Consider the following 16,711-nt stretch of genomic DNA (forward strand, 5'->3'; position numbering starts at 1 on the left):
ACATTTTTTTCCTGCTCAAGCAGAGCAAAGCCAGAACAAGCTGTTCTTCTGGATTCCTGTAGTTCATTTATTCCCAGTGGATTCCAGTGGGAAATAAAATCAACAGCCTCTCCACTTCTGAACAGTGACCCTCACTGCATTTGCTAATACCACTCAGTGTTTGTCTTCATCAAAACTCAGGATATAATTGCTAGACCAGAACATGCAGGAGAACAAGAACTGAGATTTATGAGATTCAAAAAAGTACATGAATTACATTTGATTTTGGGTGCCCAAAGACTGCACCTTACTTCAGGAGCAGCTCATTTGTTTAAACAGCTTTTAAGTATCAAACTTTTTATACAGATAGTTTCAGCTCCTAAAACCACGTCATCAAAGCATCTTAATGAGCTCGTACAAGTTATACACCTGAAAATCTTTGAGTGTGTGGGCTTAGATGCCAAAAATTGATTTCCCTCTGGGTCCAGGAGAAAAAAGATTTTTTTTCTCATCTCCTAGTTACATTTGCATTTGACTTACCTATCACTTTGTGCTGCTTAAATGGATTAGTGACTGAGTCTTGCAGCACAGGAGCTGGAGAGCATTTCCAATAAGTGTACTTTGAAAATGCACAAAATGATTTTAATTCACCTGTTGCAGAGCAATTAAAAGTGGGTTCTGTAACACACGTAGCAAGAAATAGAGGTAATAGCCAGATGACAGAAGGGAAAGGTCAATTTAACAAAATAAAAATGGATAGGATCCCTGTCTAATATCTAGTTGAATAGAGGGTCTCCTAGAAGTGCTAAAATTGTGACTGAATCTTAACCCTCAAGGTCTGGACTGGAACTCCACTTTCTGTATGCCTTGACAAGTCAAGAAGGACTCGAATGCTCAGGCAGGTGGCGGGCCGGCAGTGGGCAGCAGCCGCCATTTTGTCTCCTCCCATTGCAGTGAGAAAGGGGCAAGGGGTAGCAGTGTGTTGTTGGTGCACTGTGGTTCCTTGAATTCTGATTTTTGTGTGGTCCTCTATGGAGCTAGGAGTTGGACTTGATGATCCTTGTGGGTCCCGTCCAGCTCGGGGTATTCTGTGATTCTGTGAATTATACTCAGGTATGCAGACGACAATGTAGTTGGGGGCCTACAGATCAGAGCAAACTGTGGTGGAAAGGGAAGTATATGAAAAAAGGTATTTTCAGAAACATGATAGTTTCTTTAAAAGATAAAATAAAACCTGTATATGGAATTGTCACAACTGTTTTTCCCTTATTATTAGATTCTTCCAAATAGAAAGAAGATCGTAGGACCCTTGATTCCAACAAATAGCTAGACTGAATTTCTGTAAAGCATTCCAAGGTTTGGAAATGTGTAATATCCCTTCAATTCACTGGCTATTAATACAAACAAACAAACAAAAACAACAAAAAACAACCACCCTCCAATTCAGTCATCTTTACTATACAGACAGAGGTAAATGATCACTTAAAGAAAAAAAAATCACGATAGTTATAAAAATTAGCAAAGATAGTTTCAGTGATTAAATAAATTCTATTGTGTGAATAAAATACTTGTGGTGGTGCCAATATTTTATGAGTCTTACCACAAAGTGCTTGACTACTTGAGGTGAAAGGTGGAGAGAGGATTAATTAAATGTTTGTTGGTTCTCTGAAGATTCATGTAGCAATCATACTGTGGGGATGAATTATAGCACATACAGGTAACAACACATCTGTTCATTACAAGCTATTCAATGGTAGAGCTTCTCTTGCTCTGTTTTAAGAAGATCTGACATAGTAGAAATTGTAATGGAGAAACTCTGGTTGTGTCTTGTATCCTTGGGATCCCCCCAGCCCAGCCTGGCTTCAGGCCACAGCACAGTGTTGAAGCAGTATGAGTTCCTTGATCAGTGGCGATTACCACCCATTGAGCAAGTGTCAAGTGTGGGTGTTGAAAAATATTGTGGACATGCCCTTGGTATGTATTGAGAACAGAGGTAAAGGTAATAAATAGTCTGTCACCGTTGTCCATTTGCCTAAAACCTTTCTCATGAAAGGACAAATTCCTGTGTTGTGCATTGCCTTGTTGTGCCTTCATGTGTTGCATTCTTTATCGAGTATTCAGAAGTTTGGCATGGTGAAACAAAATAGTTTAGAGGGACCAAAGGTATTTAATTGCTTAGTGCTTACTGCTGATGAATTATTGTATGAGCTATGTCAAGGAACACTAGAGTACTCAAATAGGTACCTAACATATCTAAGATCGGGAGAGGTGTAGGCTACGTGCCTTTTTAGTCATGAGATAGCATGAAGAAATGTGTGCTGTCTGTTTGATACTACTGTTATAGACGGAGTAGTTAAAAGGGGGCTTGATTGAACATGTTCTGGGTGAAATTTAACTGTAGTTAGGATGAAGCAATTCTGCAGAGCTGAGGAAAAAAATTAGATGCCATGGCATAGGATTGTTCACCTCCCCTGAGGGAATTGCACCTGCTGTTATGAAGATGATTTTCTATGTAGGGGATCTTTGACTGCTTCCAGACACTTTACAAATAGGTATACTTGAGCACATTTTCCATCCGCTTTCAGTCCGAGGACCAACCTTTTTCTCCTTAAAGTGGAAGCTGTTACTGCCAGGTGCATCTTTTGTTCCTTTGATACTGGAGCTGATGTTACACACTCAAACTGAGAAGCAGAAGCGGAGCTGAGAAGGCATGCTTGCAAAAAGGCACTTCATGGTCAACCAAGTTTCTTCACTATTCAGTGTCAGGTACATTAACTTCTGCTTCTAATGATTTTGTTAAGATATTACATTCAATGGTGGACTTAGGACAATGCACTTTTTAAGTCTTTCTTTCTCTACCCTTCCCCTCTCCGAAGAAATCACCCTTCTTACAATAGTTGGGTTAAAGAAAGGAATGGGAAGTCACCCAACATTATATTCCTGTTTCTGCTGTTTTAAATCTCAAATTCCCTTCCTGAATTCCTTTGGATAGATAACTTCTGGCACTCTATTTCCTGTTGTTTAGACCTGATGTATGCATAATTGGATCAAATCATGATTAGATGCTAGCATCTGACCCATATGCAGTGGTAGAAAACAGTGGGGAAGGTAAATACCCTCCTTGGAGTCCAAGTTCAGGTTATTTGCTTGTATCAAATAGGTATTGACAGTCCGATAAAACTCAGTGCTGATTTTCCCAACTAGTTTCTGTTTGAAAGCAGCACAGCTTGTTCTGAACTAATTAAACAGTCATTCATAGCAGAGATCTGCTGGGTGCCGATAATCAGATATACCGATATTACACTGTAAAAATGGTATTTTAAGGGCAAATTGAAGCTGTGAAGTTGGGCGTTCATGCTAGGAAATATGACATATTGCCTACTGAGCCTTGATTGAAGCTGATAAAAATTTGATTGTGAGCTGATGAATGTTATTCAGTATTTAGGTGACCTCTGTAACCTTAGTTCTGTTCCCTCACTAAGGCAGTCCCAGGACAAAAATAGTGTTTAATATCTGTGTGCTCTGCCAGCTAGGTGTTGCAACAGAGGACCATTTGGTTCTCTGCAGACCTGCCATTTGAAGGGGCTGTAAACCTAGTTTGTTATTGAGCAGAATTATTTTACAGATGGAAAAAGCAATGGAAAAAATGAGTTTTGAATTCAAGTTGTAAAAGAAAAATGTGTAATCATCAGAGAAAAAGTGTAAACGTTTGAGCTTCTCTTTTTTTAGTCATAAGTAAAAAAGATACATCTGAGATGGTGTATTTTGTTGCTTGTTTTTTAAGAGTTATATGATACTATTTTCTGTAACTTCTGATGAAAGCATTTTGAGAAGCTTTTCTACTATTTAGGAAAGATATTTGACATTATAGTTCCCAAAAGAATAATTGGTTTATTTTAAAGACTGTCTTGGACACTGCAGTGGATGATAGAAGTCAATGGTAGAGAAGACCCAGTTAAATCTCTTATACATGTCTGTTCTGTTTCTGTTTTCTCCTTGGTTTGCACTGCCTATCTGGAGTTATGACTTTCTTCTTCTGTTTACTGTTATTTTACAAGCGCTGCAGCAGGATGCGTGTTAGAGCATTTGGGCCTTCTGTATACCAGCTGATGTATTCGTTATCATTGCGATCTGTCAAGGACCACCTGCTTTGCCTTTGAAGGGTTATCTCATGTTTGCTCATTATTGATTATCATAAAGCACTAAGAAGTGTTTGATGAGCTAAGATCGTGAAGATTAATTCAGCATTTTCTCTAGCTCTATCTCTCTTAAGTTGATAGAGTTAAACTGATAAGAATAGAGAACTGGATCCAATCAAAAGCTTTTTTATCAAAAGCTACTTGGTAGCTCCCTATTGTATTTAGACCAACAAATGGTATCAGATTACAGTAGTATGCCAAAGAACCAATTTATGATTTCAGACTGCGGGCAGGGAACTGATTACATGCTAGGGCACAGAACTGATCACATGCTAAAATATTTCTCTCCATTTTATGCCATTTTTTAAATTATCATTATCTCTTGATAATTTTTTTTGTTTGTTTGTTTTCACATGGCTCTCATTTCTCAGACATAAAGGCCATAACCGCACCTCATTTTCAGCAGATAGCAAAACTTCTCTCAGCTATATTTTCCTCTTAAAGCAATTACTTGTCCAGTTACCTTCCATGTTCGAAGTATTTTTCATAAACTCATTTTGTTTTCAAGTGTACTAATAAATCTCAGAATAATACAAAATGACGAGTTGTGAAAGGCTTACTAGGCACAGGTACAGTATTCTTGGAAATTAAAAATCTATTGCAACACCAAGACATAATGTTTAAGCAGTGGAGCAACAGATGACGTTCACTGGGAAAGTAGACTGCAAACTGATTTATTCATGATCAGTATTACCCACTCCAGGGAAAGTATCTCTTTGGGATGTATAAAGACAAGTACTGTATATAATATAAAGGAAACAAGTAAGGCTATCCAATGCCATTTAAACTTCAACAGGATTGTTGTATCAGTTTTTGGATACCATACTTTTTGAGAGGCAAGTAGAGAACTACATAGTCCATAGGGTTTCTTAAGTTCCTTACTGTCCTGTTGTTACGTTACAAAAAATTCTGAAATTAAAAGAAAAAAGTCTTCCTCTTTTTTTCTCTATTTCTTCTTCAGATTAGGTTACTTTAAATATTTGTAATTCACTTTTTTTTTCAAAGTCCACTTCTATGATGTACATTATCCTCTTGGGGAGGTCAGTATGACATTAGGTCTATTTTAAGTTCACCTCAGAAAACCTATTCAGCTGCATAATCTCTGGTAATGATCTTTGGGAGAGTAAAAGTACATGCTCAATTACAGACTCAAAATTTTCCACTAGCTAAAGAAATTTGGATTTCTTTTCTTCATATCCTGCCCAATTCTCAGCAGACCCAGCTTATTTCATATGTCAGAATTCAAAGACTCTTCCCAATTGTGCATCTTGAGCAAAATTATGTTGATTTGTTTGTTTCTGTTAAGCATTTGAATTTTTACAGTATTGTAATACCGATATTTCCAGGATATCCGTCTTATACATTTGCCAGCGAGAGCAGAAGGTCCTAGCAAAAATAGCCATCAATTGTAGCATATCTCAGTTCAAGAAGCCAGCTTCTTGCCATTTCATAATGTTTAAAGAAATTAACGATGCAGTCTCGTGGTGTGGGATTTGGAGAATGTTTTCAATACTTATGCCTTGAAAGTATAACTTGAATTGTTTTCCTTCAGATATTGCAAAGCAATTGAAAATGTGCCCTGCACTGCGAAAAGTACATCTAGTAGCAAAGTAACCAAGTTGTTGGAACTATCAGAAAAGAATGAGGTTCATATTGGCTTATTTAAAAATACTAGTTTGGTTTGATCCTGGAATTGTGAAGCTGTGTGTTTGTGTGTATGTTTGGGGGAAAGACAGGATGGGGGACCTGAGAAGAGAATCCAAGGTGGACAGCAGTGAGAGTTACAGTACAAGTGAAGAATTGTAGGTCTAAAAGCAGAGGAAAGAGGGGCTCAATATAGTGAAATAAAGGCAGGCTAAATTATGTTGTGTAATTTGTATTACACACAGCTGGTTGTAAACATTGCTGTTAGGTTGTCTTCCTCTTGTCTGTATAAACAATTCTGAAGAGTCTGTTGGAGCTTCTCTCTAAAATCACTATTGTTTTTCTGTAGACCTTCGAAATTCGGTATGACAAAGCTGAAGGCCAAGGAATGTGCCTTCAAGCTGTCCATTGTGCTCAAATAAAATTTGGTGAGAATTTGTCTACTTATCTTTTTTTTTTTTTTTTTCATTGCTGAAACTCAACCTGTATGCTCAACTGCTTATGAAGCCTGGCTGTAAGACACAACAATGAACCTCAACTTGTATGCGTACCCCCCCCCGATGCAGACACAAGCTTAGCTTAGTGTAACAGCTAGCAAAACAGCACATTGGCTTTTAAAGAAGGGTGTTCAGCTGGGATCCTCTTAAATCCCTCCTAGGTAGGCTTGTACGTTAGCAGGGGTTGTGCACGCTCTGTGCTATCTGTTAGGAGTGCTGCTCCTTTGCCGCGTGTGGTAAAAGTCACTGCTTCAGTTCAAGAGCAAAGACTTAGTGGTTCTTGGTGAGTTTTGTATATTAAAAATGTGTGTTGGGATATGGGTTTATGAGGAAGAAGCCTCGCTGGTGGGAACCTGAAGCAACAGAAGAAGGAAGGGGGTTGTCCTTAAAATGAAAACAACAGAAAATAATCCATCTGTATTCCACTCTTTCTCTCATCTTCTATTTCTTCCCACACAAACAAGCGAAACCAACCTAACTCACCACCACCCAAAAAACACACACTCAACTGCCTGGGAAATAATGATTTTTATATTTTACAGATTGTATTTAGGGCACTCATTTCTGCCTGCTGAGCAATTGGCAAATGCTCTTTTTTCCCAGATAAATAAGACTTTCATGTAACTAGATAAATATTTTTGTTTTCCGAGTGACCTGGAGGTGACGCCTGTGCTTAAATGACTGTGGAAGATAAGGGATGATGCACTGCCTGTGTCTGAGCACAGGGCTCCCAGAGATATTCCCAAAAACACTAAGGACTGGGGTGCGCCGTGTTGGGGAGGCAGAGGGATGTTGATGTTGAGGGATGTAATTTTGCTTATTTATTATGGGCATTTTTTCTCATAGCCACTGGAAGCAGCACAGGTCTTGGGAAACATGCTTCTGTGTGAAGTATGTTTGCTGGCAGCAGGCAGAGCACCCCATGCCAGGAGGATGGAGAGGGCAGGTGGTGGCAGCTGTGGAGGTGACCATGAAGAACTGGGATGGGCTGTGGAGATCTCCTCAGCTGAGATGTTGTGGGAAAATACTGGCTGCCATGTACAACCTGATCCCAACCAAAAAAAAATGCAGAAAAGCAAAGTAGGCAAAGGCCTGCTCCCACCACGGGACAAATCAAAATATGCATTTGCTTGCTGAGTTAGTGTATATTAAATGGAGTTTCATGCTTTTGTCGCTATAGTGGACTAATTTTAACACGGCCTGATAGAAAACCTAAGCATTTGGCTTTCTTCACACCCCCTCCACCAGACAGGAAGGAAATATGATATAGGAGATAAATCAAGCACCTTTCTGGACCTTTCTGGTCACTGATTACAGCTTTCTCTAGCTGCAGAGGCAACAAGGAGAACCTTGAGAGTATAACCAGACTTCTTAATCCAACTTCTGTGCAATTCCAATTTTTTCTATTACACCCCGTGTCTTCTTTTCTCAACAGCTCTCCTGCCTTGGGAGTGGTAGGATTGGCAGGAAGTGTACCCAAAGCCAAACATGCTTAGAATCATTTGCAGGTTTTGCTGGGATGTCAGGGTTTTGCTTAATTTTCTAAAGCTATAGTTATTGTCTAAATTGCCTAAGCAATCATGCATCTGGGCAAATCTTGTAGAGTTATCAAAATTATCATGACTTATATCACGTGTGAAAATGTCCACCCAATGACTGGTGAGAGTCGTGCACAGAAAGACTAGGAGCTTTCATCCACTTCTGGGACCTCAAGGAGATGTACCTCATGTCTGAAGTCCTCTTTGAAGAGCTCCTATTTCAGTGGGCATGAGTTGGTTGCTCAAGCCTTTGACGTGAGATACCTCTGTTGATTGGAAAAAAACGCACGTCCAACACAGTGAATTCATGCACAGCACTGATGTGTTTTCACTAGGCTCAAGTCAGGTGGGCTGGCACGTTAAACCTGCCCAGAGCTGCAGGAGTCCCCCCCTCCATTTCTAGCACGTTTTGCCTCGTGGAGGCTGTCACAGCGCCTGGCGAGAGGTTGGCTTTGAAAGTGGCCAAGTGCACAGCTTGTGCTCAGCTCTCCTGCCAGTGGGCACGTGGTGAGGAGAGGCGTCTGGCTGGCAAGATGCTCAGATAAGGAGCTGGAGGAGACAGCCTAGGTGCAAAGACTTAGCAGAAGTGGCAATTTAAATAATAAGGTAAGGGTTGAATTGTTAATGGGGCAAGGGAAGGGAGAAACGTCCCTGTTCCCTGTTCGTCACGCTTGGCTTGGGGCTGCCAGCTTGCTTCATCCATTCTCCATCAATGTTCCTCACATGACAACTGGCCCTTATTCGTAGCTCACTGAGTTTGTTAAGAGTAAAGATGCATGGAAACTTGGTTGCTGTGGAGATTCAGTGAGGATGGACGATAGGACCTGGGGATCTCCTTCCCTGCTATTTTGTTCCTAGCGGAGAGCAACGCTTCCTCCCTGCCAGGTAGTGCCACCATGCAGAGGATGCTTTGCTGGGATCATGATAGAGTTCCAGGAAAATTTAGACACAGAAATACTTCTTTTAGTTGGTGTTATGCCAAGATGTGGTCAGGACAGTGTATTCTCCTCCTCTGCACCTTATCACTCAGTAACTGAAGAAAATAGGATCTTGCTGAAATCCCAGTGGAAAAATTAATTCCAAAAAAAAAAATAAATGCTGATGAGGAAGTAGAATTTATCAGTTTGATGTAGGAATGTTTCCTGTTGAGCTGCTTACTAAAAATACATTTGTTTGTAATATTTTTGTTCTTTAATAAAATTGTGATTAAAAGTTTTAGTTATAAACACAAATCATAAATACTGTCCTTTATGGTTCTGTATTCCATATGGCAGTGAGGATATCAGCAGGAGGGAGCACATGGAAGGTTTGCAATGACAGCAATCAATAAATGAATGAAAATCTTGTAGGACAGGGTGTGACGTTAAAATTAAGAAAGCAGCAGCAAACATTTGGCTGTCATCTGAAACAACTGGAAGAATTGAAAAATATCAAAATGTTAATTTTTTCCTCTGGATGAGGTATGCAATATATTATGTCTTTACATGCAGGTATGTATTTTAAAGCTGATTTAGATATTAATTTTTTATTCTGAAGACTGAACTTATGTGGGGCAAAATAATTGTTTGTCTTTCCCCTGCGAGAAGAAGAGCATCACATATTGGGGTGGAAAGGTGAGGTGGTCACTGAAATATACAGAATGGGTAGCTTCAGTGTAGTGCTTCTATTGACTGGAATTCTTCAGCAAAGATATTCACAAGCGACATGAGGGTTATTTCAGTGTTTTCAGCCCTGGTACCACTGCTTCACTGTCAAGAAGTAACTTTATGATGAATGTAGAATCTAGATGAAAGGTTGAAGTAGACACCTTGTGCTCCTTGTAGGCTTCCTAAATGGAAGGAATATGCAAAAAGAAGTGTCAAAAGAATTTCTACAAGGAATTTTTTTGTTCTCATCATTAACTGAGTGGATACACTGCCTATCTAGAGCATCACTCTTCAATAAATTCTGCAGATTTTGGATTGCTAAATTACGCCATGACATAGGGAAGCATTTAAATTTTCAGAGCTGGCTTCAGTAGCACTACTCATACATAAAGTGCACTTAGAGAAGTCTTTGGAAGATAGTGGCTATAATCAGTATTCTGTTCTGCTCAAGATCCAAATAAGTGGTTGCTGCGCAGAAGTAGCAGTACAGAGAGGGAAGGCACCATTTAGCAACTTCAGAAAATGTGTTCTGAGACTGGTGTATTGATTTAATCTTTTGTTGTTGCCGTTATTTCAAGGACTCAGTAAAAGTACGTCACATTTAAAATAGTAATAATAATAAAAAACTCTTCTAATTTCTTCACTAGTACTTTTCTTGTTCTTTACTGGCCAAGCATGAGGAGAGGACCACATGACTCTATTTAATTATCTTTTTAGCATAATCTACAAGTTTTCACCTTCTTAGTACTCTGTTAGTTGTAGCTTTGGGAAATGGAAGATGTTGTTGTATATACAGCACAAATACATGAGTAATTAGATCTTGGAGCCAGCTGATGTTGTCTTTCTTTTTAATTTTCATTATGCCTTTGGCTCTGTAGCTGCTTCAGTTTTCTTGTTGTTGTTTGGTTTCAGTTTAGTTTTGGTTTATTATCTTACTAGATAGTCATATATAAAAAGACAATACAGGGTTAATTGCTGTTCAGGGAAAGTGTTTAAAAAACAGTATCAGCTATACCTCATAACAATATTTTTTTCATGTTTGCACTTCTTATTTTTGAAGCTTTAAGTTGTATCCATATGTCCAATTCTGAATCACACACATAGGTGCTATAGAAATACAATTAGAGCTTTTGTACACCATCATATTTTTGTTCTTATATTCTGTTTCAGATACATATTAAAATTTTATAACAATTTTTCATTGTTAAAAAAAGGAACTCTCAAAAGTAAATCTAATTTCAGTGTTTGCCCCTGTAATTAATAGTTGGTCCCCTTGGTCAATTCACTATACAACCACTATAAAAAGTACTCTAGAAACTCAGTTGTTATCTGCTGTTAACCTAGCCGCTGCACCAATAATTGATTTAACAAAAGATTTCTTACTGGATAACTGTTATGAGAACTGAAAAGCAGAGGCAGAGCAGTGAAAAACTCCAGAAAGATGGGATACGTCATTTGTTTCCTCTAGGTAGTTTTCTGTGACTTTTTGATCTGTGTGTGTCATAGAATCATAGAATGGTTTGGGTTGGAAGGGACCATAAAGATGATCTAGTCCCAATTCCCCTGCTATGGGCAGGGATGCTACCCACTAGAGCAGGTTGCTCAAAGCCCCGTCTAACCTGGCCTTAAACACTAGGCGCTTTTCTTCTCCTTGTGGCAGTTTTACTGTCCCACAGTAAAAGCTTGAAAAGAGGGTGTCTGCAAAATGGGACTTCATGAAATATCAAAATATTCTGATTTAAATGAAAAATAAATAGAAAAAAATATTGCTGTGGGGTGTTAGAAACTAGTAGAGAATGGCTCGATGCTGTAATCTCAGAACAGAAATAACCCTGAACCTCTGAAAGAGAAGTTTACCAAAGGAGGGTAACTTGGAAAAAAAAAAAAAAAAAAAGTAAAAAGCTGTGATTATTATAATGAGCTGTGATATTCAGAGGAATATGGCCCGTATTTTCATGGTAGTAACCAGCTTTGTTTTCTCTGGCCTCCGCCAGAGGAGTAAGGAACTAACAAAATTTATCTTGGTGCTATCCCTCTTAAGCATGTTGTTGTCTCTTCATTACATATTGAATAGCAGCTGGTGTTTGAAGAATAATCAAATAGAAAGTAAGGAGAAGCCAGGTGATAATGATTCAAGCTGATATTTCTTTCTGCTTGTGATGGTCTGGAGGACTCTTGGTGATCACTGAACCATCAGTGTTCCTCCTCAGTCTTGCCTGAAATGCCCAAAACATCAATTTTGTAACAATAGAGGCAGACCAGATTTAGCTCTCAATTTTGATTTTGTAATACGAGGTTTTCATAACTCCTAGAACACGTGGAACTAAACTGTTTCCATCTCTCTCTCTCTATTTTTTTCTTCCTTCCATTACCAAGGAAAAAAATATTGAAAACTGTTTCCTGCAAGAGATTCAACAAAAGCCTTACACTGCTCTGGTTGTGAGCTAAAATCAAAGTGACTGTCCACTCTGCTCTGTTGTTTGAGACTGAGAGATCTATTATTTCAGGGGAATGAAGAAGTCACGCTAATTTTTTGAGAAACCCTCCAAGTACTTTTTGTTAGATACTGAATTGCCTGTAAAGAGCTCTGCCTCAGTAACATCAGGATAATAGCATTTCACTGCCACACACAGATGCTCTAAGAGTAAACATATTAGTTTATGAAACACTCAAATATGGCAATAGTGTGTAGGCCAGTTTAATAGCTTATCTAGGATTTATAGGTAAGTGAAGTGGTCTTTTATAAACTATTATTTTTCTAAAATCAGAAAGGCAGGAAACTTCCTAGTTTAAATCTCTGGCTAGGCAGGGGAAGGAAATCAACTCCAAAATAGCCAACTGTATTTTCCCATTGCCTTGAACAGCTCTTCAAGCACAGATTGTCTGAAATAGTTGCCATGATATGTTTTTACTTTTCAGGCCATGGAGCTTAGGGAATCAGTTTTTTAATATCTACATCATTTCTTTCCTCCTGGGACTGAAGCTGGTTACCATAGCAAAATGGCAAGGAAGCTGATAAGCTTGTAGTACCATTTGGCAAACAGGGTACAAATTTATTTTATTAAGACAGCGGACTGTGCAGAAATTGAGATTAGATATTCTTTTTTTTTTTCTGCTTTAATATAGTTTAAAATACTCATGAAGAAAATTATTGAGAACACATATTGAACGAATGCTCTTGCCTACATAACAAGAGTTGCTGCAAATAGTAGGAGCTGCAGTTTTATATCTCTGCAAATTTTTGATACTCTCAACATTACACTCTGATTTCCCTCTTTCCCTCCCTATGGCATCCCTCAAAGGTGCCATACTGTGAATGAAATGAGCTTCTGTTTAACAGAATAGTTACAGGTGTCTGTCTCTTTCTACTTAAAAATTACATTGCCATGTAGTTTTTATTCCCCCTAGACAAAGCATGGTCATCTGTGCCTGTCTTATAAATCAGTCTGAGAAGTCCCTTGGATACACCCACGAAGGATATACCCACAAAGAGCTTGTCTTCAGAACTGAGCTGTTCCTTTTTTTCTGCTCAGTTAACTCCTGAGACATTGCCTGGCATCTAAACCACCCATTGTCTGCTGTTCTGGGTGCAAGAGTTGAGTCACTATTTTGGGGAGTTTGCTTTGGTTTTGCGCTACTAACTCTAAGTGAAATGAAGTCTCGGTTTCTTGGGGTTAAAAAAGAAAACAGAATATTTCCTGAAAGTCATTTGTGCTCTCATCTTTTTCCATTTTGAATATGTGATGCATGCTGTTTTATGTGCACTGACAAATTTTCCATTTACTGTAAAATTAAATAGTTCCAATAGAGAGGATTTGGGAGTCTTGCTGTAATCCAGCTGTGCAAAACATGCTACTTAGCGTTAACCCATTCGATCTCGTACTAACCATCTTGAACTTGGAGAAGTGCTGTTCCCAAGCTGCCAGTAATGCAGCTGTGAAGCAGGAATCAGAGTAATTCCCAGGAAAGCCTACTTCTGCTCCTTTTTTAAGATGTTTCTTCAAGATAATGAGCACTAGTATTTTTTTATACTTTGGAGGGATTTTTCATACTTAAAACCCCACATTTTTGCTCATTATAAGCAAAACAATGTGATGTAGCAGTGGATTAGGGTGCCTGGGCAAGATCTAGGTGGCAGCTGGCTAGTGTCTGATTGGTTTGGGGAAGAGATGTGGGACCTCAGACCTGGGAAGATTCAGACAGTCATAGAAAGAGCTGAGTAAGAAGATAATTGTAAGGGGAATATGTGAGTTTCGGGTCGGGGCTTATTGCATGTGTGTGTGTATGACCTGCGCCTTAGCCCTTTCTCTGTCCCTTGTGTGGACTCTTTGGATGGAGGGAGCAATCTGCAAGGGATGAGAAGTAGTTTCCTCCTTGGAAACCGGTTACCTGCAGATACTTGTAAGTGATACTGATGTTAACCACCCATGGGTATATATATATATACATATATATAACCTGTGGGTCACTGTGTTTTACTGTAATACCTAAGTGTGGGAACTCAGTGCAGGGATGTAGCCCAGAATGCAGCACTTTGATGCGGGAGCTTTGGGTGTTGCCATCTACTGGCAGCCATCCGCCGAGAGAAGTCCCTCAGCAGTAGTTTAACGTATTGCTTCTTTTGAACTGAAAGATGGGATTTTTCTGTGTAAATCCTCTTTCAGGTCAGAGTTGTTAATAAAACAATTTCTGCTGTCCTCTCCGTATGGATGTAGTGAGTCCCAGCGGGCTTCCTCTGAGACACTGTTGCTCTTCGGGATGTTAGTGTGTGACACGGGGACAGCTCCTCTCTCCTGCACAAAACGTGGTCTGGGGAGTCCTGAGCACCCACTGTGAGCTTGGGGCTTGACAGGCACCCACATGGGTGCTGCCTTTCAGAGCCTGGCCCTGTATTTTCAGGGAAGGGGTTGGTCTGGAAATTACTAGTAACAAAGGCAATGGGTATGTTTGAACTCATTGGAGAATAGGCCAAAGATTCCTATTTTTAAGAATATTGCAATTCTAACAGTCTTTTTTTTCCCCTAGAAGAGATGAGAGGTGTTCCAAATAAGTCTGTCCTCGAAGGGAGAGATGGTACAGCTTGTGCAGCTCTCCAGAAGTTGTATTTTGACCTCTGTCAAGGGAAATGTTTATATGATACTGTCAGAAGCTGTTTGAACATTATACATGAACCAAATGCTAGCAATGGGCATGTTTTTTTTCCTTTTTATTAAAAAATGGTTAGGAAATAAAAGAGTTGCAACACTAGTTTTCAGCAGAAGTTATGTGATTGCTTTGTTACAAAACATAATCCATGTGGAAGCAGAAGAGCAGCATAGCTTTTCCCTTGTACTTGTCCAATCCAAATACACACCAGACTTAATAACTCTCTCTGTAGTCATGTTCATAAAAATGTTTAAAATGTACTTTTAACATAAAATTTTGTAACATATTTTTTTTAGAAGAACTAGATATTCCAATTGCTCTTAAACCCTGTGAAAAAAAAACAGCATTTTCCCTTCATTATTTTAAGCACTATTTCAAAACAGTGGTTTAATGTATCTTTGGTATGTTTTCAGGCCAGATATGTAGGTACACGAGCACAGAAATATTTGTGTTCCTCTGTCAGGTCTGTCTTCACGAGTCCTAGCTGCATCTTAGCTGACACAGTAGAAGCATTTTTAGATGGATTTTTGTCATAGTAGTTGCAAGGTACTGGATTACCAAAAGCAAGATTACAGTATTGCTAGTAGAGTTGTATTTTTACAGTGAAGCAATACACAGTGTTAAGAACGTATATTTAAGGCCATATATGGAAGTTTTGTATTTAAAAACTAGAGAAGTGAAATACACTGGAATTAAGAGCTTAAGGTTTAACCATGGCTTGGATCAGAGAGTCATGGAATGGGCTGAGTTCTAGCTGCGCTTTGTTACTGATGGCAGTTTTCCAAAATGTAATCAAGTATTTCTTTTTTTCTTTCTTTTCTCCTTTTTTTTTTCCCTTTTGTTGCAGCTGGTCTCCAATGTTCTCATCTTCTCCTGTACAAACATTGTAGGCGTCTGTACCCACTACCCAGCAGAGGTGTCCCAAAGACAGGCTTTCCAGGAGACGAGGGAATGCATACAAGCCAGGCTGCATTCTCAAAGGGAAAACCAGCAGCAGGTAAGAGCAACAGTGGGAAATAAAAAATGAAATTGCTGAAATGGAATTAGCATGCAAATTGTTCCTGTAGGATTAGATTTGCAGGCCTCTTGCTTGATGACTGATGCAGGCAAGAATAGGCCGATAGGAGACGGCAGGCTTTTTAAAGGCTTGAAAGAGAACTCAGGGAGTATTTCCTCCCCAGTACACTGATGGATTTGTCCACAGACATCAACAAATTCTGTGGACTCTGCTCTGCAGATGAAAATTACATAGTACACAGAGAATGTGCACTGTTTTTTTGCACGCATTGGAGCTGTGTGTTGAACACGGATGCAGTATACAGGCTTCAGGTGGACCCTCTTTGTGAGGACAAAGTGTGGTGTGTTTATCAGCAAAGCCACTACCAACAGGTAAGGCAGGTTTCTGAAGTGAGAGAGGTATAAATTTGGCCACAGAATATACTGTCCCTTGATGCTTCCAGAGAGTCCTCTTCCTGCCTGCTTGCACACCTCTGTGCACCATATAGGCCTCAAGTCAATTCTATTTTATTGAAAAGTAAGTTTCATCAACATGTCCGATGTTTGTGTGCTGCCAGTAAACAGCTTAGTTTTCAAGGGGACCGACCATATTGGCTTCCCTAATTCAGTTGTGGGTTCTGTGGCAATGAACCTCGTCTCCTCAGGATTAGATACGAAAGACCTTTTGGACCAGTGTGACTATTCCTTTGCTAATACACATCTCTAACCCGCAGTATGTCTTGCAGTGGTCTGTCCCGTCCAATTTGAAGGGAATCATGAAATGGGGCTTCCAGTCTTCCCTTGGGAGGTATCCTGGAGCTTGGTTGTGGTTGTGAACTTGGGGAAGAGGTCAGGGGAATGAATCGAGTGGAGCATCTTTGTATCTCTGTAGCAACACAGCTTATTTTTCCCTCATGTCCCAGCCCATCTGCATCTATGGATCCATCTTTTGGCAGCGTTTATGAGGTTCTTCTGTCTGACATACTTGCTCCTTAACCCTTACGGTTATTTTGACAATATATATATGAAAACCAAATTCACAATCACAGCTCTTTTTTCCTTTGTAA

General features: G+C 39.4%; 1 protein-coding gene across 1 annotated transcript in view; it reads left to right on the forward strand.

The window, feature by feature from the left end:
• The window catches only part of ADCY5 (adenylate cyclase 5), a 216,634-nt gene that overhangs the window by 108,947 nt on the left and 90,976 nt on the right, over positions 1-16,711 (forward strand). Inside the window, exon 2 of the mRNA XM_035536886.2 lies at positions 15,496-15,645. Within this exon, the coding sequence (XP_035392779.1) occupies positions 15,496-15,645 (150 nt within the window). The remainder of the gene's footprint in view (positions 1-15,495; positions 15,646-16,711) is intronic.

This window comes from Cygnus atratus, chromosome 6 (genome assembly GCF_013377495.2).
Source record: "Cygnus atratus isolate AKBS03 ecotype Queensland, Australia chromosome 6, CAtr_DNAZoo_HiC_assembly, whole genome shotgun sequence".
Classification (NCBI taxonomy): Eukaryota; Metazoa; Chordata; class Aves; order Anseriformes; family Anatidae; genus Cygnus; species Cygnus atratus.